This window comes from Papio anubis, chromosome 10, assembly GCF_008728515.1.
Source record: "Papio anubis isolate 15944 chromosome 10, Panubis1.0, whole genome shotgun sequence".
Lineage (NCBI taxonomy): Eukaryota > Metazoa > Chordata > Mammalia > Primates > Cercopithecidae > Papio > Papio anubis.
The window spans coordinates 101707145-101731537 of record NC_044985.1 but is presented as its reverse complement, the minus strand read 5'-3'; the positions used below and the strand labels follow the sequence as shown (position 1 = coordinate 101731537).

Below are 24393 nucleotides of genomic sequence, written 5' to 3'. Positions count from 1 at the left end.
CATGCCATATAAGCTGAGAGCTTTGAACCCGTGCAAGGGTAGGGCTCCTGGCCACAATCCCTCTCCATCCCAGGCCTCTGCCCTCTCTGGGGTCTCCTGCTTTCCGGTGCCACTGACATTCCTCATTAGCAGGGGTCAGCCCTCAAGGCCTGCCAAGCTATATTCTCCACCCAACCCGGTTCCCACCCAGGGAGGCTGGGGTTGCTCTGGGTCGGGGGTGAACTCCATTTCCGGACCCCTGGCCCGCCCAGTTGCAGCTGCAAAAGGCATTAAGCTTTTTTTTGGAGAAAGAATGGGCTTGGGTTGATGATGATGACAGCTGGGGAAGGTTCCTGAGCTCAGCCCGGCCCTATCTTGCTTTCCTTCCTTGGCCCCTGCTCACCTCTGCCCAATTTCTAGGCCATTGCTTGTGTAGAGGTGGGCCTCACCTTTGCCCCTTGACCTTGACCAGACCTGGGCAATCAGCTGGTCTCCAGCCACCCTGTGTGGGAGCAGTTTGTGGGTTCAATGCTGGGCTTGGTGCTGGGGTAGGTGGTAGGGGTGGGGAAGAGAGCTTCAGGGGAAGCGGAAGAGAGGGGCTTCACCCTGGGGTTCATCTGGGTGGGAGAGCAGTGGTCCTCAAGTGAGCAGATCTGAGTCTAGGCCTGACTCCGTCCCTAGCCTCTGGAGGAGTCCCGCCTGAGTCCCTTTTCTCGCTGGGCCTCAGTGCCCTCACCTGTAAATGAAGGGCTGAAGAGGTGCAGGGGTGGGGGGTCTGTGAGTCCATCTCCCCGGGGCCTCCACTGGGCGTCCCCCAGTCCCAACGCTGTGGAACTTCACCTTGGATTGACCTTGCTTCCCTCCCCGCCCCGCCCCCACCTCTGGCAGTCGCTGGCAGGAAGTCCTGCTGATTAGGGCCCTAATCACCGGCTGAGACTCCCAGAAATGGCAGAGCTGGTTGAGCGAGAGGGGCCGCCAAGCCAGGAAGGGGGGGCTGGCATGGGGACAAGCCTCCACCCAGGGATATGAGCTGGGGTTTGGGCTATGATTTGGGGGTGGCAGAGATGGGCCGGCCCCAGGGGTGGGCTCCTTGGGTCTGGGGCGGTGCTGGTGGACCCACTGTGGATGCGGTGCGGCAGCAGCTGAGTCCAGCAGGGCACGTGGGGCCACCGGATTGTTCACTTTAAAAGCCTTTGAGGGCATCCACCCTGTGCCAGTCAAGGTGCTGGGTATGAGGCAGGAAAGACCGGGAGACACGATCTAGTGGGGAGACGAGGGGAGTATACAGAGTGTTGCTGCAAAACGCAGCGGGAACGTCAAGCAGGAGGCAGGTCACGTGAGCTGGCAGAGTGGAGGAAGCTTTGGAGAAGAGGTGCCGTTTGAGATGGATTTTGAAGTTTGGGAAGGAGTTTTGCCGGGAGGAAAAGGAGCAAAGACTTCTTCAGGCACAGGGGAAGGCATGCGCAGAGGCCCAGTGGCATGCAGGTAAGGAGCAGTAACCAGCGTGGGTCTCCCTCCCAGCTCTGCTACATGCGTCTGAGCCTTAGTGTCTGCATCTGTAAAATGGGGTTCATATTTCCAACCTTGTAGTGCTAGTGTGGATATGAAATGAGATGCTATTTGTAAAGTTCTCAGCCCGGTGCCTGGCATGGAGCAAACTCACAGTATATGGAGGCTTAAAATGGCATGTGTGGGAAAGGATGGCTTTGGGGAGAGCCTGAAAATGTTGCTTGGGGCCCAAGACGGGGGTGGGGGATATTCTGAGCCAGGTTAAAGAATGGAGCGGCGGGGGATTTTAATATAGGGAAGACATGATGAAACTGTGATTTAGGAAAGGCAATTGGGCCACTGTGATGGCTGTACTGGGAAGGGGAGTCCTAGGGACAGGCCTCAAGCCAGGGCCTGAGTTCCTGGAATCCTATGTTCAAATTCCTCAGCCCTGGGGCTGGAAAATCCTCTCCCAAGTCAGTTCATCTCCCTGATCCCTCTGGGCTTCCTTCCAGCATACCGTCCTCCCCTCCTGGATTGGGAGGCCAAGGAGGCCCTGAAATCTCCTTGCTGGGAGATCTTTCAGGCCAGGAGAGAGCCATCCTTGGCAAGTCTTCACACGCAACCCTGGGATGGATGAACTGCAGCAGGCAGGAGTGAGGGTAGACTGTAGGCAGCTTACATATCTAAGGCACCGAGAGGATCCTTTTGGAGGCCTCCTTTACCATCTGGCCTGGAACACAGTAGCCCCTCACTGTTTGTTGAATGAATGAATGAATGAATGAATGAATGAATGAATGAATAGCAGTGTTCCCTGGTTAGGGTGGAGGAGCCTGTTTGCTCAGAGACAGCCATGCCCAGCCTGGCTCTATATGGCCTGGTGAGTGCAGAGAGTGGCTGCCTGTCCAGAGTTAGATGGGATGTTGAGTGTCTCAAAGGCCAGGTGCCTGGCATGTCGCAGATGTTCAGGGACTGTGTGTTGATGAAGGAGAGGGAATTTCAGCAGCATTTATTTCCTAGAGCAATGACCTCTCATGAGGCAGCGTGATGTGGGCGTCAACTTCACAGACTCTGCATCCACATGGTCTGCGTGTGAATCCTGACCCCACCTCTTGCAGGCTATGTGACCATGAACAACTTACCTGACCTGCCAGTGCTTCCCTTTGCTCACCTGTAAAATGCAGGAAACAAATAGAACAGGGTCTGGCACGCAGGCTGTTCTGCATAAACCTTGGTGATTGTTATTGCTGTTTTTGTTATTGTTATTACTATTACTGGTGCAGTGGGAGAGAATGGGGCTGATGCAGGGGTTTCTTGGCTGGGATGAGTACAACTGCCCAGAGTGGGAGGGGAGAGCACAAGAGATAGATGAGGCTCCTATGGAGGCTTAGAAGGAATTCAGTGGCTCACAAACTGCTTCCACCACCACACATGTGGCTGCCTCTGCTGTGGCTGGCTGAGCTGAGCCAAGCGTGGGAGCGGAGGCAGTGGTCAGGCCTGGATTCCAGGCTGGAACCCTGGGAGAGCAGGGGCGAGCCAGGGTGAGGGGTGGGGGCTGGGGGAGGAGAGGTGATTGGAGAGGAGGCCAGGACTCTCCCAAGTTCCCAGCTGGGACCCTAAGAATTCCTCCCATCATCTCCTGCCAGAGGGCCTGGCCCTTGAGCTCCAGAGCCTCCAGAGGGCCTGCAGTCCATCTCCCTGCCTCCTGGGCAGATTGCTCTGAGTAGGTGGCCTGGAGTCCAGTGCCCTTCACTGTTGGAAAGTGATTCCTCCCCAGTAACCACTGTCTGACTGCAACTCCTTCCTCCCCCTCCTCACCTTGCCTTCAGATCTCCTGTCTTCAGTGTTGCTTTGCAATAGGAGTGTGAGAGAGTCAACTTCAGGGGCCTGCTCTGACTTGGGGCAGAGAGAGAGGTCTGTGTAGTACCGTGGAAGGACCCATGGCAGGGGTGTCAGGTGGCCTGCTAGTCCCTCTTGGCACTGTGAGACTTTAGGCAAATTGCTTCCACTTTTTGGGCTTTGGTTTCCTCAATTGCGAAATGAGAAGTTCGAGTTAGGGGCGTTCTGTCTTTTCAGCAGTGCTGAAATTCTGCAAGTCCACGCATCTTTCTGAACAGAGAGGCTCCTAGTTTTGGAGCCTTTGGCAGAGCTGTCCAGCGTGGAGGTGGGATCCTGTTGGCTCTTCAGGCATCTGCTGGGATGCCAACTGAAATGCTGGGGAGATCCTTCCAGCACTGGAATTGGAACGTTCTTTGCCCCAGTGACCACTCCTCCAGGCAGCTTGGTTTCTCGGAACAGAGCAGAGGGCAACAGCTGTCAGGGTTGGGCTGGCCAGAATCTCCCGTCTCTGTCCCAGTGACTCAGGTGGGGATACAGTTGGCAGGATTGGAGCCAATGAAGCGAGGGAGGGGACTGGGGAAGATCTGCTGCCCCCTTGGCCACCCAAAGGGAACAGAGTGGGAGGAAGTGATGTGATGGGGACGTGGGTGCAGAGGCAAAGTGAGTAACAGTTGTGAGTAATGGCTCAGTGTCTCCACTGGGTAGGTGGCTCCTAGACTGCACAGAGCTGTCTGGGGCTCCGGAAATTCTCCCCGAAGGCCCAGCCACTGAATCACAGCAGCCTGAGTTCCTCCCTCCCTGTGCTTCTTAGGAGCTAGGGGTCCCGGCCAGCAGGGTGCCACACCTCGTCCCCTCTGCCTCTCTCTGCTTCTCTGGATCAGCCCCTCCCATCACCTATGCCTGCATACTCCCTTGGCCCCATCGCTACTCTGTCTTGTCTTCTAAGCATCCAGGTGACTTGCCTTGCCTCAAGGAGTGTAGAATTTGCAGTCTGAGTTTGAGTCCCAGCTCAACCACGCATCGCTGTGTGACCTTGGCCAACACATTTCTCTGCTGTAAGGTTCAGTAGCCCCATATGTAAGGTTCAGTAGCCTCATATGTAAGGTTCAGTAGCCCCATATGTAAGGTTCAGTAGCCTCATATGTAAGGTTCAGTAGCTTCATATGTGAAAAGAGGCTACTGCTTGTTGAATCTCTTATTGGAAGGATTAAATGGGATAACCTGTCTGAAGTACGTGTTCCTTGTATGTGTTCAAATAATATGGTTGTCCTAAGCCCTAAACTCTGTTTTGTCCCTTCTCACCACCTCTATTCCTAAAATTCCAGCTTCCTGTGCTTCCACCCCATAATGTTCAGGCTGCATATCCTCCTATCTACTCCACCCTGTTGTTTGTGCACCTGCTCTTCCATTTCTGACACCTCCCACCCAGCGTCTGCCCGTGTGCCTTATCCCTTCACCTGCTGTTCTAGAAGGATGGGCGGGGCTCAGATGGGACAGGCGAGTGTGAGGGGAATTTGCTGCTTGCCTCGGCTGCGGTGGGCACTTTGAAAGGAGCTCAGAGGTCTGGGTGTGCTTCAGAGGCCCTGGGCTGCTCTTGTACCCCCCATCTCTGCTGGCTCATGCTCCCCCTGCCCCAGTCTGTACATAGGGGCTCTTTTCCCTTCTGGCTTCCTGGAATCAGCTGTGCTTGGGGCCATGCAGAGTGCCCCTGCCAGTGGATGTGTTGGCGGCGCGGATGTGTTTCTGTTTGCGTGGGTCTGCTTGGGGTGGGGCCCAAGCACCAGGGGGTGACTTTGCATCTGGGTCTGGCAGTGGTCAGGCGTGTGCACTGTGTGTGCCTTGGGCTGTTTTGAGCTGTATGTGTGTATGCAGGGCTGCAGTGTCTGGGTCACCGGGTCTTTAGCTGATGCCAGCTTTGTTTTCTGTCCGTTTAAAATCTCTCAGTGTTTTCCGAGCCACAGAGAGCCAGGTCTTCTTCTGCCCCTCCATTTGCCCTCCTCCTTCCCCTCCAGACCTGGTTTCAGATATGTGTATCTCTGAGGTCTGCCTGGGAGCAAGGAAGCATTACCAAGGGTGGATATGCGTCAAATGGAGCCAAACAATGCTGGTGACAGCCAGGCCTACTCTGGCCTTCAGTGCTGGCTGTGCGTCAAGTCTCTGCTGCCTGGTAATTGGAAGTGAGAGGGGGCTTCCTGCCACTCGGCCCCAGATGGATTTCAAGGAGCAACAGAGAGCGGGGCTGCTCTGCCCTCGGGACTTTCTGCTTCCGGGGCCTCCTGGTGCAGCCTTGTCCATCAGAGCAGATGGGGTTCCAGAACACCAGGCCCTGATGTGCGCTCATTGTGTAGAACAATTGCACTGCCTCCTGTCGCTGCCATCTAGGGGCTAGGAGTTTTCCACCTGAGTGAATTTTCAGATAACTGAAGCTTATGCATGGAAGAATTCAGAGCTCAGGAAAAACAGTGGATTTTTTTGATGGAAAGTTCTCGCATCGTACAGTATCCCACTCTTTCTTTGACTTTAACAATAGATGGGATCTTAAAAATCAGCTCCTTCCTCTCCCTCTATTGTTTCTCAGTTTCTTCTGTAAAATGGGGATAGGACTAGGACCTGTTTCACAGGGGTGAGGTGAGGATTAAGTGCTTTGGGACGCATAAGATGCTTAGAACTGAGCCCGGTGCATAGAATTTACTGGTCCGTAAATGAGGATGTTGAGCTGCAGAGAATGCCATTAATCACCTCCAGGCTAACACAGAAGGGAACTAACATCTCCTAAGCATATTCCAGACATTTTTACTTATGCCACCTAAGTCAACTTTATTGAGTACTTCCAGTCACTCTGCAAAAAGGATCTCACCCCCATTTTACAGAGGGGCAGACTGAGACTCAGGGAGGTTAAATAAGATCTCGATAGCTAGTCTGTAGCAAAACTGGCATTTGAGCCCATGCCTGACTCCCAGTCCAGGTATTTTTCTATCCCTCCTCTTACCCTGTAGTTGGAAACTCCTGGCTTCTTAGTGTGTTCACGAATCTGGAAATGAAGACCTGCAGACAGAAGGAGTTACAATCTCATAGAGCTGAATCTGCTCCCAGGTACCAGGTTTGGGCTTAGTGCAAAGCTGTCTGGAGTCAGGTGATGAGAAAAAATGACCTCTGTGGACGTCCAGGGAACATAAGGCCATAGACCAGCTTTGAGAATGTGGGATTTTTTTCCTAAATAATATGTGGTTGGGTTGCTTTCCCCCCTGTTCCTCCCTTTGGCCAGCCTTAAACTCTTAAAAGAAGACGTAGGTAGACATCAGAAAGGATTTCCTGATTGTCCACCACATAGGGCTGTGATACAGGCAGCGTAGGGAACCCGAAGAGTCAAAAATTTAAGGCACTTCTTCAAATCGGAGATGTCTTTTTTTAAAAAACATTTTAACATTTCCGAAATTGGAATGCACCTTAGGATCGATGTGTACAATTCAAGTGGCCTTTCCCCCTCCTCAAAAACTGTTATTCAGTTGATGATGCTACATACAATCAACAGCATCCTTGAAATTAGGAAACCGGGAGGTGAACCCCTGTGGTTTGCAAGTAACTGCACAGGTGTTGAAAGGGGAGAGGTCTCTACGCCCTTGTCCTGGCTGGCAAACAGACGATGGCCTAGCTTCAGAAGACAGGGGTTGATGTCTGTGTGGGTCTCTGATGTCTGTGTGGGTTTGAGTGTGGCCCCAGACCCAGAATTCTCTATTTTGGGCCTGACTTAGCCCTGCACAATCTACTCTCACACGTCTCCGTGGTGGTTGGCATGGTCCTCAGCACTGCCTGAGACCTTTGGCTCCTTGGGTTTTCCCATTGCTCTTAGATTTTTTTCCCATGCACCCTTCCTGCCTTACTGTTCTAGCACAGCTAAGGTCAAAGACTTTTGTCCCTTCAAGTTCCCATCTAGAAACAGAAACCCTTGGTGGAAAGTGAGGGGGTGGGGTGGGCAGCCTCCCTCTGGGTGGAAAAACAGATGGACTTGAATCCCAGTGAAATCCTAGCCCTCTTCATACCTCCATTATAGCATTACTGGGGCTGTTTTATAATTCTCTGTTTACATGCCTGTCTCCCCCACCGGGCCACAAGTTTCCCATCCGGGCGGGGCCATCCTCATTCATCTGTCTCCAGAGCTGGGAGCCTGGCATGGAGGGGCACTCAGTGGGCATTGTTGCATGAACACGTGGTCTCACTCCCCATGCCTGTCACCTCCTTTCACACGAGTCCCACTAGAACCACGACCACAGACCACAGCCCTTTCCTTGAGCAGCTCTTCTAGGAACTTCCTAGAAGCTCTGTTCTCTGTGCTGCCGGCCCTGTCCCCCAGCCTCCCTGCTTCAGAATAGGCCGGGGAGAAGGGATAGGGTTTTCCTGCTCTTTGGGTTGCTGGAGAAGGCAACTCCGAAGCCTGCATTCCATATTGGCTGTTCACACTTCCTCTTCTAGCATGGCGGCTGGCTCACCCCCAGTCCTCCGGCAGCGTGCCTCAGCAGCTCCGATTGCCCCACTTTCCTGCCCCTCCATCTTCTTATGTTTCTGGGAGCCGCTCTTTAACCTCTCTCCTCTGCTCCCTGCCCAGCTCAGAGCCTCTTCCAGGCTGGACTCTCGGGCTCCAGCCCCACCGCTCACCCATGCCTTCTCACTGGCTCTGGGGGCATGAGGCCACTCCAGGGCCCTGGACGTTGGCCTCAGCCTGGCCCTCCAGGTCATGTGCAGTGTGGCATTAGCTGCCTCTCTGAGCACCTTTCTCCATTTGGCCAAGTGTGCCCTGGGCACAGCTAACTGGTCTCTTTGTGTTCTCTGACCCCTGGCATCTCTCCTCCCTACCCACCTCAAAGGCCATGTTCTCCATGAAACTTTCTGTGATTCCCGACTGGGCAAGGTGGTGTGGTCCTGGGCAGATATGAGACTTTGGACACAGCCACTGCAGAACTTGGTTCAATATCCATTATTTACTGGTTGTGTAACCTTAGGCTGAGAATGCAACCTCTTAGTGCCTCATTTCCTCATCTGTAAAATGGGCTGATAGCCCCTAGCTCAGAGTGCACCATATTGAATGAAAGCGGACCTGAACATGGTTTTCTCTGGCCAGAGCAAGGGCTTTGAGGTGGAGAGGTGAGAAATGGGCGTGGAGAGAGAGGCACAGCCAGGTCCCGAAGGGCCTGATGGCCATATTAGGACATTTGGACTTTCTCCCGTGAGCTGAGAGCGATGCAAGGACTTTAGGCAGAGAAGTGACACTGCTGGATGTGCATTTTAGAAATAGCTCCCTGGCTGCCAAGTGGAGAATGGGCTGGAGGGGACAAGGCTGAGGGCAGGGAGACCAGTGTTGAAGGCTGTTGCAATCATCTCTATGATTAATAGGACCTGGGAAGGGGTGTATGTGGCTCAGAGAGGTATTTAGGAGGAGGAATTGCCTAGGCTTGGTGGAAGGGAGGGGAAAGAATGAAGGAGGATACTCGGGCTTCTGGCTTGAACAACTTTGGTGGCCAGGGTGGGTGGGGGGTGCAGGGCTGAGGGAGGGGGTGATGTGGAGCTGGGGGTGGTGGCTAGGGTTGTCAGTGCCATGCAGGAAGGCCAAGACATGGCCGAGTGTGGGCTGGATCGTGAATCCAGGATGCTGACGGGTCATGCCCTGGGCCCCTCCGTGCCCTCTAACTCCTGCTGGTGCTTCCCTGTGGCCCTGCCTGGCCTAGCCTTTTGTCCTGGCTATTGCGGGGACACTCTTACCCAGTCCTGGCAGGCTTGTGCTCTCTCGTGCTCCCTGGGTCTGGCACACAGTAAGTACTCAGTGCAGCTTTGCTGAACCCCACGTCTCTGACCCCCCTGCTCATCAGCACATGCTCCTAAGAAGTCCAGCCTAGTGTGCAGCCTCACCTCTCCCAGCTTCCCTGATTCGGGGTGTGGGTGAGTGTGGCCCCTGAGCCGAGGCCCTTGAGATCCCTGCTTGGGTTGTCTGGAGGCAAATCTTCAGAGAAGACTCCCTGCATTCACCTGGGGTGGGTCCATCTGAATGCCATGGTGTCGTGCCTTCGTCCAGGCTGGCTTGGGAGGGGCTAGCTTCAGTGGGTGGGAGGCCTATGGGTCCCACAGCTTGACCTGCTGGTCCCCCTGAGTTCCCCTTACTGTTGTCAGCTTCTGACTGAAGCTGCCCGGAGCTCCACATTCCACAGGCTCCTGAAGGGCCAGGCACACCTGCTCTTCCCTGCCTCGTTCAGGTGTGGTTGTTGAGTGGCCTTTATGTGGGCCTGACAGCTGCTCTGTGTGTGGGTGTGGTTAGAGGTGGGGAGGTTCTTGTCTGAAGAGGAACTCCTCTGTCTGAAGAGCCCATCTTGAGTGACTTGCAGGATAGGGAGCCTAGCGATGGGCTGGGGGGTCAATGAGTGGGGCCAGGAAAGAGGATCCTGAGACAAGAAGAGGAAATGGAGGAGGAAGCAGTGGGCAGCTGCAGCTTTGGGGACAGGTTGATGGGGCCAGTGATCTAAGAGGAGCTTGGCTCAGGAGGATTTGGGGAGGGGTGGGGCCTGGGGCCTTGGGGACAGGGCTGAGTCAGCCCTCTGGGACTCTTCTGTGTCCTGTCTGTTGCAGGTTCTGGGTCCCAGCCTGTTCTGCGTTTGGGGAAATGGCCAGGCCCGCTCCCTGTCCCCACTGTCTTTGGAGGGACACTCAGGGCTTGGGCGTGTGTGCCCTGGCTTGGTGTCGCTGGAAACAGGCCCCTTCTTGCCTCCAGGAACTTGATGCGCTTCATTTCCTGGTCCAAACAGAACTCTATATAAGGGAAGGAAACAGCCTAGCAGGCCGGGGAGCCTGAAGAGGCTGGAGCAAGCCCTGGTGAAGGCCAGCGGCCCGGCGGGGAGGGCACAGGCCTGGGGAGGAAATGGGCCACGGCAGTGGCCACCTTCTCTCCAGGATCCCTCCTTCTGAGGGCCTGAGGCTCAGCCTGGGAGGCCAGTGTCTTTGAGCTGTGCTGGGATCCTTGAGACCTCTGGCCCTTCCAGGTAAGCCTGGTAATCTTGTCCCCACGCCCTCCCTCCATGGCCCTGGCATTCTTGCAGCTCCTTGTCTGTTGAGCATCCTCACATCCTGAAGGAGGCCTGCCTCCCTCCTGGCTGCCAGGCCAACAACTGGCCCTCTCCCCTGGGCCTCCCAGCTTGCCTTACCGGGTTGGAGGGGCTGTCTGGGGCCTTCCTGAGTTCCAGTGGACTCATGGTGTGAGCCCTGTCCACAGACTTGGGGGGTCACCTGCCTATTTCCTCATCACAGGCATGGAGACTGGGGCCTTCTGGGATCATTGTCTGGATTTTTCTGGACCCCTCTGGTATTGTCTCAAGAGGCCAGGGCTCAGAAGCTGCCTGCCTCCTGGCCACAGGTTCCTGGGACAGGGCCCAGAGGGTGAACTGCAGGCAGAGCTGTGGGCATGCCAGGTCTGCTCTAAGAGTGGGTAGTGGCACCCTCCCGTGCTCTGGGTGAGGAAGAGAAGTCAAGGGTGGGGATGGGGGTCACTGCAAATGTGTGTTTTGTTGGGGTGGAGATGAGGGCCCCTGGGTTTCAGGGTGCCTGATGGCCTCTTGTCTATGGGTTATAGGGTCCTCTTCTTCCCCACTTTCTCCTTCCCCTTGTTGTTATTAGTGATGTGACTGTACATCCTTGCTTGCCTTAAACTTCCCACCCATCACCTTCCCCAGATCCTACTCCTGGACATTTTTATCTGGAGCATAATTTCAGCCTGGTCCTTCTCCGACTCAAGTGCCTTCAGTGGCTCCCCAGTGCCAATGGCTAAAATTTAACTCCTTCACTGGGCATTCAAGGTTGCCCATGGTCAAGCCTAGAAAGACAGTTATGTCATCCTTCTTCTCTTCATCCCTTCCAATGCCTGCTTCAATGCCCCTCTTCCTTTCCTTCACCCATCCTGTGTCCCAGCCAAAGAGGGCTTCTAGTGGTTCTTTCAACACGCCAAGCATTCCCACCTCCGTGCCTTTTTTATGTGTTATTCCTACCCCTAAATGTCCTTTCCCCATCTCCACCTTTCAAAACTGTATCCACTCACCAAGTGAGCATCAGGCTCTGAGACAGGCACGGGGACTTCTCAATGGAAATGATCCATGTGCTGCCTCCTCTCGGAGCTTTCGGGGTAGTGGGTGAGACACACAGTGGACAAACAGAAGCAATGCATCCTCCACGCCAGGCTCAGTTGCCCTTGCTTCACGGAGCCTGCCTGGATCCCCTGACTTCTCTCTGTGATCCCGCAGCCCTGGCACCTCTGCCACAGCATGGGCCCTGTCCCACTGTAGAGGCAGCATGACAGGTGGGGCTAGGCAGGTGTTTGAGTCCGGCAGACCCAGGTGACAGCCCTGATACCATCCTTTGGAAGCTGCGCCGTCTCGGGTCTGGCAGAATGGTTGAGAGGACTGCCTGAGACCCTGGAGGACGGGGATGCTGATGCCTGCCTCGTGGGTGGTTGTGAGGAGTGAAGGATGCATACACAAAAGCTCGGAACAGTGCCTGGCATGCAGAGATCTTAGCAACGAACACTTCTGTTTCCGCCACAGTGACTACCACTAGTTATTCCACTTGGGGCAAATTGCTTAACTTCTCCAAGCCCATTTACCTGAAAAACTTGTCAAGAAGATCACAAAAAATAAGACATGTAAAACACCCAGCTCAGAGACACACAGTGGGTACTCTACAAACCCCAGTTTCCTTCCCTCTCATGTGCCTTTTGGGGCAGGGATGTGAGGTAGGTGTCAGCAACCCAGGTGTCCATGGATAGATGAATGGAAAAACACGAGGTGGTGTAATCTGTACAATGGAACAGTATTCAGCCTTAAAAAGAAGGAAGTTCTCATACATGCTACAACCTGAATGACTCTTGAAAATATGATGCTAAGGGTATTAGTCTGCTTGGGCTGCCATAACAAAATACCATACACCGGGTGACTTAAACAATAGAAATGAATTTTCTTATGGTTCTGGAGGCTGGAATCCAGAGGCTGAGATCAAGGTATCAGCAGGGTTGGTTTCTGCTGAGACCTCTCTTCTTGGCTTGGAGATGCCACCTTCTCCCTGTGCCTTCACACGGTCTTCCCTGGTATATTTCTGTGCCCTCGTTTCCTCCACTTGTAAGGACACCAGTCAAATTGGATTAGGGTCTCATTTTAACTTAGTTACCTCATTAAAGACCCTGTCTCCAAATACAGTCACATTCTGAGGTTGCCGAGGGTTAGGACTTTGATACATGAAGGAGGACATAGAATTCAGCTTCTAATACTAAGTAAAATAAGTCAGATATCAAAGGGCAAATATTATATGATTACTCTTACAGGAAGTACCTAGAATAGGCGAATTCATAAAGAAAGAGAGTAGAATAGAGGTTACCAGGGGTTTGGGGGAGGGGAAATGAGTGCTAATGGGTGTAAGGATGTTTGGGATGATGAAAAGGTTCTAGAAATGGATAATGGTAATGGTTGTACATTACCGTGAATGTTCTTAATGCCACCGAATATATTTAGAAATAGTTAAAATAGTAAAGGTTATGTTATGTGCATTTTACCACGGTAAAGAAAAAGGGACTAGCAGGAGATGGTTGAGGGGAGACCCCTTTTCCACTCAGTCTGATATGAAATGCTGAATTCCCAGATGCACATGGGTCTTGTTTAAGCTGGGGGCAAGGCCGTCCTCTTCAGTCGCAGGGGCCAGGTGAGTGTGAATGTGTGTGGGGGGCCCCTTTGGAGGGCTGGGCAAGCTTAGGAGTTTGGGATTTTACATAACTAAGGCTGAGATGTTGGCTCTTTCTTGGGGGCCTGGGGACGGGAGTGTCACCCAGTTGGGGCCCTGGTCCTGCCACTTGCAGGGTTGGGAGGTGAGAGGGGCAGTGCTAGGCAGATGCCTGGGTTTTCTCTTGATCTGCAAAGAGCAGTGCCTGGAGTCCACAGACCAAGATTCCACCTGCAGATGACCTCCTCTCAGTGGGAGCCGAGCATAGAAGCCTGAATGTCATAATCCCAAATGGTAAAATCCCAAAAATATAATTTTGGAAAAAATAACAAAAATTCTTTAAATGATGTTTATTTACATTTTTAAAAGGGGGTTTGAGAAACATGTAAAAACACGACAGAACATTTCATAGGCCATTTTACACAATAAAATAGGCAATAATAACACTTATATTTTTGCAAGCATAAACACTCAGGTGTTTAATGATAGTCACATTGGTATAACAGTTATGAGCAGATGAACTGTATTCATAAAGAAATAAGCAAAAGGGAAATGTATAAGCACATATTGCTGTGGTTGGTAATTGTGTACCCCCAGCTGTATAACTGCAGTCACCTGAAATACCATGATGGACAACCTAAGTCTTGTGATGAGACTAATCAAAAACCTCAGTGGGTTACCACTGCATAACCACTGCACCAGACACCCAAAGGGCCAAGATCTCAAGAAATGTTACCTTTCACAAATGCAGATGTAGTGGGATTATGATCTAAACTCCTTCCCAGCTGATTAACCTGAGCAAACATCATGACCTTGTGGAGCTTCTGTTTCTCCACATGTGAAATGGGAGCAATATTGCTGACTCTGTGGGCTTGGAGGGTCTCAGAGAGATCAGGTGTATGACAAAATTAGCCCCAGTGCCTGGCGCCTAATAGGTACTTAACAAATAGCAGCGATTGTTACCACAAGTGACCCCAGGTGCCTCCCTGGCACCTGAAAGTGATTCAGGCCTCGAATCACTTTCATTCCTTCAACAGACATTTAGTGTGTACCTACTGTGTGCTGGCTCTGTGCTGGACTAGTTTGATGGATAAGATGTGCTTCCTGCCCTCATGACACTTGTTTTCTAGAGGGGGAAACAGATTATAGACAAGGAAGCACACACACCTATAATTACAAATTGTAATAAGATCTGTGAAGGAAGAGATATGAGTGTGGGAGAGAGAATATTGTGTGGGTGTGTGCGTGTGAGAGAGAGAGAGAGAGAGAGAAACATAAGGGAATTAGGGAGGGTCTCTGGGATGGTGACATTTAAGCCAAAGCTAGAAGGACAGGAAGGACACAGCTCTGCAGACAGCTGGAGGAAGAGCGTTCCAGGCAGAGGGAACTGCGTACGCACAGGCTCCGAGGAAGAACAGAACTAGGTGTCGGAGGGATTGAGAGGAACCCATCCCTGTGTGTGGCTTCGGGTCCCGGATAAGGGGGCCGAGCATAGAACGAAGAGGGAGAGGACAGCAGAGCCTGGGTCATGCAGGGAGCTCCCTGCCTGGGCTGGCTGCTCTCTAGCGCTTTTAGGCCCTCGTGTCCTGGGGGCGTCTCCGCGGGTGTGCCCTGTTGTTGCCATTGTGCTCAGGGACCTCTGAAGTTGAGAAAATACTAGTGGGTGTGGGGCTGACGAGTGCCAGGCATCAGCCCTGGTCTGGGAGGCTACCATGCTCACCTTCCAGCTGCACCCCCGGGGCTCCACCTCGCAGCCTCCAGAGCCAGACTGCTTTGCTGCAGTGCTGGGCAAATTGTTAACCTTTCTGTGCCTTAGTTTCTTCATCTGTGAAGCGGGGGTAATAGCATCCAATGAGAGCAAAGGGCTTGGTACAGTAATTAAGCTTTGGTTAGTGTGAGCAAAGGGCTGAGTGTAGACATAGCACACTCACTCCATGAGCATTGTTCCTGTGACTGTGGATGGCTCTGTGGACATGTGTGTTTCTAGCACAGAGGACAAGAGCATGTCTCCAGACCCGGACCCCGACTTTGCATTGTGCCTCCTGTTGGCCAACTCATTAGCCTCTGTGTACCTCAGTCTTCTCATCCACAAAATGGGGATAATAATGATTACGCTCAGCATTGTTACGATAATTAAATGAGTTAATTAATGCAAACTGCTGAGAACAGTGCCTGGCACAGAGCAAGGGTGATGGGAGTTTATTTGCTGCTGTGATTTTTATTGCTATGTTATTCAGAGTGAAAAGATTGAGCAGGACACCCTGTCAGTTCCAAATGTCTAAATGAGATCCACTGGGAGAAGGGGGCTTACCTGAGGCTGACTTTCTGGGTCTGAGCCCTGGAATCCCACACTGACAGCTCTGGGAGGTGAGCCTATGGCAGGGCTGGCACCAAGACCCCCTATAGCCACCCTCAGAGTCTGCCGCTCTGCAGAAGGAGGCTTCCTTACCTGGGCCCCCTGGGGACTCCAGGACTGTGGGGCCACAGGGCATGGGCCACAGAGTGGCAGGGGGCCCTGGCTCTCCCTGGCACATTCTGGACTCCTGAGAGGGTGGCCAGGGGCCAGGGTGCCGGAGGGAAGGCGAGAGCCTTTTAAGGAAACATTTCTCTGCTTAAAAAAAAAGAGAGAGACAAGAAACATTGAAACACACAACAAAGTCAGTGGGCTGGCCGGCCAGCGGGCCTGGAATGCATGACTGTGGGCGGAGGATGGAAGACGCCGTGGGGGGTGGCAGGCCACGAGGGGGCACCCAGGCATCAGGCCATCGGGCTGGGGCTTGACAGCTCCCCTGCAGGGCCAGGTTCTTAGGGGGTGCCTCTGCCTCTGGAGGCCAGGGAAGGGACCTGCGGTCAGGATACCTGGGCCCCCTCCTGTCCACTGCCTGAGAGTAGGTCTGGGAGGGAGACCGTCCTGTTCGTCTCAGAGAACACCTGTCTCTTCTGTTCCTAGTTCAAAATGTAGCCATAACCCCCTCCCTCCCTTTTCCAATCCCTAGCTTCTAAATGGAGAGCAGAAACACACCTCTTGGGAGGGAGGGGACTGGTGGAGGCTGGGGCCCTGGCAGCGGCAGGCATCAGCCCGTCCTCTGGCAGCTTGGCCTGGCTCGTGGTCCCTGCCCAACCCAAGCTCAGAGGAAAGAACACAGCAAGGGTGCTGTCCTGGGAACTGTACTCTCTCCCCCGGGACTGAGGGACCCATGGTGACAGAGTGGGTTGGGGGAAGGCACCCTGGGGCCCTGGCCCATGACCTTGAAACCTCCCAGTCCCCAGAGCAGCGTTTGGTGCTGTGCTTGGCAGGGACAGCAGTGTCCCCTGTAGCTGAGACCTGGTCTCGTAGGCAGGGCAAGCAGAGAGCCCTGCAGGCCACAGCCAGCTCTGGGGAACTCCCCTTCCCTCCCAGTCTGTTACCCTGGCACCCTCTCCCCCAGCCCTGGGTTCTGTCCCTCAGAGGCCTCTTCTAAAACAATCACTCATAGCCCCGTGCTGGTGTAGATTAAGGACGCTGGGCTTCTGGGGGCAGTTCTGTTCCCCCTGTGTCTCCTCATTCTCCCGAAATTCTCACGAGTGGTAAGCTTCCCTTCACATCTCATCTTGGGACTTAGACGCCTGGGTTCAAATCTCAGCCACTTATCAGCTGTGTGACCTTGGGCAATTTAACCTCTCCATGCCTTGTGCACCGCAACTGAGGAAATAACAATAGTAACCCATCTTACTGGGTGGTTGCAGGGATTAAAGGTGTTAACAGAGATAAAGCATTTATAATCATGCCTGTCATCTAGTACACACTCAATAGTATTGGGTATTATTTTTGTCGGTTCTGTTTGGCCCCCTGTGATTCTCCCACTAGTCCTAGAATTCTGTGGAGCAACGGGGAATAAATGCTAGGACTCCATTTGGGCCTGTTTGCTAGAGAACGAGTTGGGCAGGGAGTCTGTAGCCTGACTATGTCAAGAACCCAAGAATGCCAACTCCCAGCCAACTTTGCCCCTTCCAGAGCTTGGAGCACACTGCCCCACAGGTGCTGTCCTTGTCTGGGCTGGTGTGTCAAGCCTGGGGAATCCCTGGGCTAGTGGGATGACAGCATGCGGTCAGCTGGAGGGAGGGCTCAGCTAGGGTGCCCAATGCCCAGTCAGCACCAGCTGGGGCTGGGCTGAGGGCTCTTGCTGCTACCATTCCACCGGGCTGGTGGGTGGGGAGGGGTTGCCCCCTGTCTGGGGGAGGCAGCTACCCCCTCTTTGGACATCCATGGCTTGTTCCCAGATAGCCTCATGCCCGAGGGAGAGTCTCCCACTTTGTGCCCACTGTGGGCCCCTTGCCTGGTGTTCAGGTCAGGAATTGGAGCCAAGGTGGAGGACTGAGCTCCAAGAAAAACGTGTCCTGGCTAGAAAAAAGGAGCACATTCAGTCTCTGATAATGCCCCTGCTAATTGTCAGGGTAATAGCTCGGCTGCCAGGCCTGGCCAGGAAAATGTTATCTCAGGGAAGGGAGCAATGGAGCCTTCCCTCCCTCCCCTCTACTCTCCTCCTCCCTCTGGCTGCCTCCCCTCTACTCTCCTCTTCCCGGCTGCCTTCCTCCCGTCTACTCTCCCCCTCTCCCTTCTTCCCTCTGTCTGGAGGTTCAAGTTGCCATCTCCTTCTCTGGATCAGAGAGGAAGATGAGGATCATGAAACTTGTGAAGATCACAGCTCACTCACAGAGGGTGCTTCTGCCTCTCCAAGCCTTCCACATGTATTAGCCGCACTCATGGCTTTCTTCGGAAGGGCTGGTGGGTCACTTTACCAACCCACTTCCTGCATGCTCTGGGAAACTGCCAGAGCTGGTAGGAGCCTTCTGCAGCACTGAACTTTGGGGGAGATCCCTTAGCAATGGGGAGAACCAAGGTGGTGACTCTCCCTTTTCTGATGATGGTCCTAATCACAGTTTTAAAAAATGCAAAATGAATTTTACCACATTGTAGAAATTTCAGGACATAGAGAAAAAAAAAAAAATCCTCCTTCTTATTACCTGAAGCCTCTGTTATTGAAATGCCTGTGCAGTGACCTCCAGTCTCCCAGCATCTGCATATTTGTCTCAGAATTTTAATTGTTACACTCATTTCATTTTTGCCTTCTGCGGCCCCCGCTCCCTTTCCCAGGTGTTATTGCTGGAGTATTTTTTCTGTGTTGCTCCATAGTCTGCTGAAGAACTCTCAACCCGGAAAGTGTCAGCCTGTATGAGGGAATGGGGCGGGGGGAGGCATGTGGTGACCTCAGGAGGTGCTGACTGTTTCTGGAGACAAGAGATGCTCACCTGCCCTTTCTCTGTTCCTTCCACAGGTGGCTGCCCCCTGTGTTCCTCCATCCAACCATGAGCTGGTGGTGAGTGACGGCCCTTCCTTGCCCTGCAAGCCCCGCCTCCCCTCCCTCCGCAGCTCCCAGCTGCAGCTTTCTTTAGACCCAAATATGTTGGTAACTGGGGTGTCGGGCAATTAGGTGGAGGAGGAGGGTCGACCTCCCTGGGCCGAAGCAGGCCTGGGAGGAAATGAGTCATGAGGTCCCTTCTGATGAGATGCAGTGCCTGCTATTTCCAACCTTGAGACTTGCGTCCTTAGAAAAACCCATAAAAGGGCATCTTGTGTGTCTCCAGGCCTGGCCAGGTGCCTGTTGTCCCGGGGCTCAAGGACCAGGGGCTGCCACGCATCTCCTTCTGCCTGCCTGGTGCCAGGTCAGGCACCCTGGGGCTGGAGGTGGGGGATGACCCTCAGAGTCCATTCACCTGGGCAGTTTCACCCCACAGGCGACCTCTGTTCTGCCTCTAAGCCCCTTGGCTTGACTTTGCTTTTCTGCTCCCTTTCCATTTACCCCACTTCTTTTCCCCTCACCCCCAAATCAGGCTTGCACCATAGCCCGGACTGGGGCAGGATCCCTGTGAGTTGTGAGCTGTAGAGAGGGTCTTGCTCCACCCTGATGCCAGCTGGGCTGATTTGGCACACTGGGCAGTCTTCCTTCCTGCCTCTCACCACCTTCTCACCCTTCAGAGGTCTTCTTCCTCCCCACCGCGGCCCTGGAGGCAGACAAGGCTCTGGGGGCTGCTGGGGAAGGAAGGGGGCTGCCCGCATGCACGTGTGTGCCTGTGTACAGGTGTGTGGGTATGTCCCAGAAGGGCACCTTGTGAGCACAATTGGATCAGGCTGTGGAGGTGCCTGTGTCGGTACTGATGTTAGCAGGAGCCTGGGGCGGGGCGAGGCTGTCCTGGAGCTCAAGCAGTTGTAGGTACCTCACACATCTCTGTGGTGACTTGCTCAGCCCAGACACTGGGCGCTCAGTCAGGCCGCAGAGTCTCCTTCCTTTCATCAATATCCACTTGCTGTATGACAAGTGGGTGGTCCCATCCTGTTTTTTTTCTGGACCTCCATTTTCCTTTCTGTCAAGATGCTCCAAGGGCCCCCTCCATGTTGATGAGTGTACCCTCTCCCTCCCTCCCTCCCTATTCAGGGTGGTGATGGAGTGAAATGAAGTGCACAGAAGTGCTTGGGACTCTGAGTGTCACTGCTCTGCACGTTCCGGCTCAGGCCTTGCTGGGGCTGTTTACCTTCTTTGCAGTGGTCCCTCCTTCCCTGGTCTCACTAGGGCCAGGCTCTCCTGGGCCTCAGTGCTGCCCAGCCCTGCTGCTGCAGATGTGGAGTGTTATTCACACGGAGCCCAGTGGAGGGTCATCTGGCAACAGCGGGGGCTGGGGGTGGACTGCAGTCGGGCTTGGAACTGCCAGCAAGAAATCGCGCTTGGATTGCAGAGGGACACCATGGGAGTCCGAGGAGGGCGGGCGGGGAGGGGCGAGTGTACATTTCTCCTTATTGCAGCTGAACTCCCACCTTGTGGCTAAGAACAGAATGTTCTTGGCTGCTTTATGAGGCTGGGGGTCCAGGGTTTAGGGACCACCAGGCAGAAGCTAGATGTTTGGTTGCTGGGAGTCTCATGAGCTTTGTTTACATGAAGAGCGGTCAGAGGTTGGGACAAAAGGGAATAGGTTGGCATTCCAGCTGGAGGGACTGCAGTTAGAATCCAGAAGAGACTCATGCCTGAGCAAGGCTGCGTGTCTCTGTGATGTGCCCCACCTGTGCAGGGGCTCTGCCCTTCGAGGAGGCTGGATCAGCCGCCTGGTAGTGAAATGGCTATGACACCAGACTGTGCTCCCAGAGGTTCCCCTGCCTGAGTCACAACCCGCCTCCCCAGCAGTAAAGAGCAAGGAAGTTAGACCACCTCCTTCTGCATCCCAGCTCCCCTGCTCCTTGGTGTATGACCCTGACATTGCTAACCTCCCTGGACCTCTGTTTCTCTTCTTCATAATGGGAGTTAGTGACGGTACCTATGCTGTAAGGTTGCCAAAAGACCAAAGTAAGCACATTAATCCATTTAATTCACCTGTTTTCAAAGCCCTTCAGTGCTGGCCCATTTCACTGGAGCAAAAGCTCAGGTACTTCCATTGGCCCAAGCAGCCCTACATGACAGGTTTCCTCTTGCTTCAGCTCCTTCTCATTCACCTGTGTCTTGTCATTTTCCTTTCTCACCTCATCTCCTTCTCAGCGCCTCACTCGCTCTGTTTCAGCCATCTGGCCTTCCTGCTGGTCCTTGAACATACATGATGCCTCCAGGCCTTTGCACTTGCTATTTCCCCCTGCCTGGAATGCTCTTCCTGCAAATACCCGTAAGGCTTTTCCCCCAGTCTCAAGTTTTTTTTTTTTTTGGAGACACAGTCTCACTTTGTCGCCCAGGCTGGAGTGCAGTGGTGCGATCTTGGCTCACTGCAACCTCCACTTCCCGGATTCAAGCAATTTCTCCTGCCTCAGCCTCCTGAGTAGCTGGGACTACAGGCGCACAACACCACACTCTGCTAATTTTTGCATTTTTAGTAGAGATGGGGTTTCATTAGGTTGGCCAGGCTGGTCTCAAACTCCTGACCTCATATGATCCTCCTGCCTCGGCCTCTCAAAGTGCTGGGATTACAGGCGTGAGCTACTGCGCCTGGCCGAACCTCAAATCTTTATTCAAGGGTCAGCATTTCCCTTTCCCCAGCACCTAGTCTCCCTTCCATGCTTCCACTGCCCCTCAGCATGCATCGCCCCTGATACACGATGCATTTTACTTATTTGTCTTGTTTAAGGGGCTTTGCCCACGCCAGCGTGTAAACTCCATTACGACAAGGGAGTTTTATCTGTTCTGTTCAGTGTTGTGTCCCCACTGCCTTGCACACGGTAGGTGCTCCATATATGTTTCTTGAATGGCTGGAAGGAAGGCATTCAGCCCGATGTCTGGCAGATTGGGTACTCAATAATCAGGACTGCTATGGCTCCTGTTCCCTAGCTGGCGAATGGGTGGGGCTGTCGAGTCCTAAAGGTGGGGGGCCATGGGGGAGGGTGGCAGCTGCCTTCAACTGGAAGCTCTGCTACTGTCCCTGGGGAGTGGGAAAGTGGCCCAGGGGAAACCGGGAGAAAGTTTGGCTTCCCCAAGAGCACTCAGCACCTGTTTCCTCACGGGCGGGCGAGGCAAGTGCTTTGAACAGGTTCACAAGAGGGAGGAAAGGGCGGGTTTGTATTTTTCCTTCCTTTTCCATTTGTTGCCTGCCCTTCAGCCTCAGTAGGCTGCTCTCCAGCCTCCCTGCCCATTCCCTGTCCCTCATGGTGTGTCTGTCCTTCTGTGTGTTGTGTTTTCTTCATGTCTCAGTTCAGCTCCAGCTCTCTGTCTGGCCTTCTCACTGATCTTGCTTAAATTCCAACCCCTGGGATTAGGACCCCTCCTCTCAGACATAGAATTTCTGCCCAGCTTCAGGCCCTGCCAGCCAAACACATTTCCCAGCCTGCGCCCGGGCCAGCCAGGGCAAAGTGGCTTAATCTTCAACCATGTTTTCATCTTACTCAACAGATGTTGCCCAAGGCCTTGGGTAGAAGGGACCTAGGGTCACCACCCTCCTGTGGGGCACTGGTGGGGCAGGATGGAGAGGTGAGGGGGCTTGTTTGCCACAGACACTCCTGATCCTTGGAAAGAGCTGAAGCAGCTTTTCTCAACTTCTGAAAAATAAGAGTCAAAGGAATTTTTCAAGGGTGATCGCCAAATGGGTTGGCCACCAAGGTCGGCGGATGTCAGGTCTTCTGTGGGCAGGAGAGCTGGACTGGGGGTGGAATGGTGTGCACATTGCTTCTCCTCGCCCAGGCAGGCCCAGCACAGGGGCTTGGAATGTCACTGTAGAATGACTTGGAGGTCTGTAGGTCGGGGTGGGGGGTCTGGAGGGGAGGAGGTGAATGGGGAATAGAAATTGCCCAGGAGGAAATCATGCTTGGATTGAAGAGGGACACCATGGGAGTCCGAGGAGGCTGGTTTCACTCATAATAGTGATAATAGCAACAGTGAGAAATTAACCCTTTACTGGAACTTCATATCTGCCGAGCTTTGTTCTAAACACTTTACAAAAATAGACTGATTTAATCCTGATGACAGTGCAATGAGGGAGGTGCTGTGATGATCCCAATGTCACAGATGAAGAACTGAAGCTGAAGGTCACAGAGCTATTAAAAGGGGAGCTGGGATTCTGACACGGTGGTCTGGCACCAGAGTTCACCCTCCTAAGCACAAATAATGACTGATATCACTGTCACTTGCATAGCCCTTGCCGTTTTCAAAGCCCTTTCCATGACGTGGGACCATTGGGACCCCACAGTGACTTGTGTGGAAGCCTGGCAGGCCCGAGCCCATCCTGGGAAGACAGGAACAAACTGTGCATGGAGCAAACCGGGTGCCTTGTTCACGGTCACATAGCTCGCAGTGGCAGGGCTGGGTCAGGAGTGGATTCTTGGTCTGCTTTTCTCCCTAGGCTGCCCTTGGTGCTTGCTCCTGATGTAAGTATGCGATGTTGCTGGGTGATGGACTTCTCCTGGGCCCCTCTTTCTAAACAGCTAGCTTCTCTATTTGCCAGTAGGCTTGGGATGTGGGGGAGGGTCTGTCCATCCATGTAACCATCCAGCCATCTTGCCAATACATATCTCTTGAGCACCTACCCCCTGGGCTTAGGACCCCTCAGTGCTAGGCACTGTTCTATGTGCTGGGGCTTCAGGGTTCCTTTCTGCCACAGGTGTCAGTGCTTCTCGAAGACAGATGGGCATGGAGTAGACCTGGAGCCACAGGGTGGAGAGGACTGTAGATGCTGTCTAGTCCCATCCTGTTCTTTTGCAGATAAGGAAACAGGCCCTGATCTTCTTAAGTGACTTTCTGAAGGTCTCCCAGTGTCAGATCTGAGGTTAGAAGGCACTGTGCTGCCTCACGGAAGCAGAGAAGGGTGTGATGTCAATTGAAAGCAGAGAAAGAGAGTGGAGCACTCAGCTTCAGTGTGCGGGCTTGCTCCCTCAAGGGTGATGTACAGTCACTTCAGTCAGCCTGAACTCTGACCTGATGCATTTCATCCCAAGGCACTGGGCAGGCCACGGGTGGCCATCCTTGGGAAATCCTGAAAAAATGGCTGATTTTCAAAGGGGAGGTGCAAGCTCTGAGCATTGCATTCCCAAGAGGATGCTGAGCATGGGGAGGGAGGTTGAAAACCCCAACCTGAGCAACCCCTAGGGCTGCTTAGCCTAGAGAGACAAGACATGGAATGGGTGCAGAATGGGAGTGAGAATATGTTGAAAGGCAAATAAACTCATTTTCCATTGTTCTGCAAAGTAGAACTTGGTAGGTTAAGGTCATCAGAAAGAGGAGGAAACTCAGTCTCCTCATTTGCCAAAAGGAGTTCAAAGTGCTTCTTAAAGAACAGCATTTAGGCCGGGCATGGTGGCTCACGCCTATAATCCCAGCACTTTGGGATGCTGAGGCGGGTGGATCACAAGTTCAAGAGATCGAGACCATCCTGGCCAACATGGTGAAACCCCATCTCTACTAAAACTACAAAAATTAGCTGGGCGTGGTGGCTCACACCTGTAGTCATAGCTACTCGGGAGGCTGAGGCAGAGGTTGCAGTGAGCTGAGATCGCACCACTGCACTCCATTCTGGCAACAGAGCGAGACTCCGTCTCAAAACAAAAACAAAAACAAAACAAACAAAAAACACAAAACATTCTCACTGATACTTATCAGGTATAAGGCACCATGCTGATGGAAGATCCCCTCCTCAAGGAGCTGCCTGGGTAGAAGTCCTCACGCTCACTGAGGTCCTGCCATTTGACTGGGTTACGAAGTGACAAGATACACAAAGGCTAAGGCATCCCTGAATGTGCTGAACACCTCCCCTGTAACCCTTGCTTTGAAAAGTCCAAGTAGGGTGAAGGGTCCTGACCTTGGGGAACCCTCTGTTCAGTGGGAGAGAGAGAACTACACTATGGAAATAGTG

General features: G+C 53.3%; 1 protein-coding gene across 15 annotated transcripts in view; it reads left to right on the top strand.

Annotated features, from left to right (window-relative positions):
• The window catches only part of TNS1 (tensin 1), a 205649-nt gene that overhangs the window by 65078 nt on the left and 116178 nt on the right, over positions 1-24393 (top strand). For 14 of the 15 annotated variants that reach the window (XM_021923974.2, XM_031651501.1, XM_031651502.1 and 11 more), the window contains one exon: positions 18360-18401. In XM_021923974.2, coding sequence (XP_021779666.2) covers positions 18360-18401 — 42 coding nt within the window. Of the gene's footprint in view, positions 1-1095; positions 1465-18359; positions 18402-24393 lie in introns of those variants that run through there. The other variant, XM_031651510.1, reaches the window with a different exon arrangement.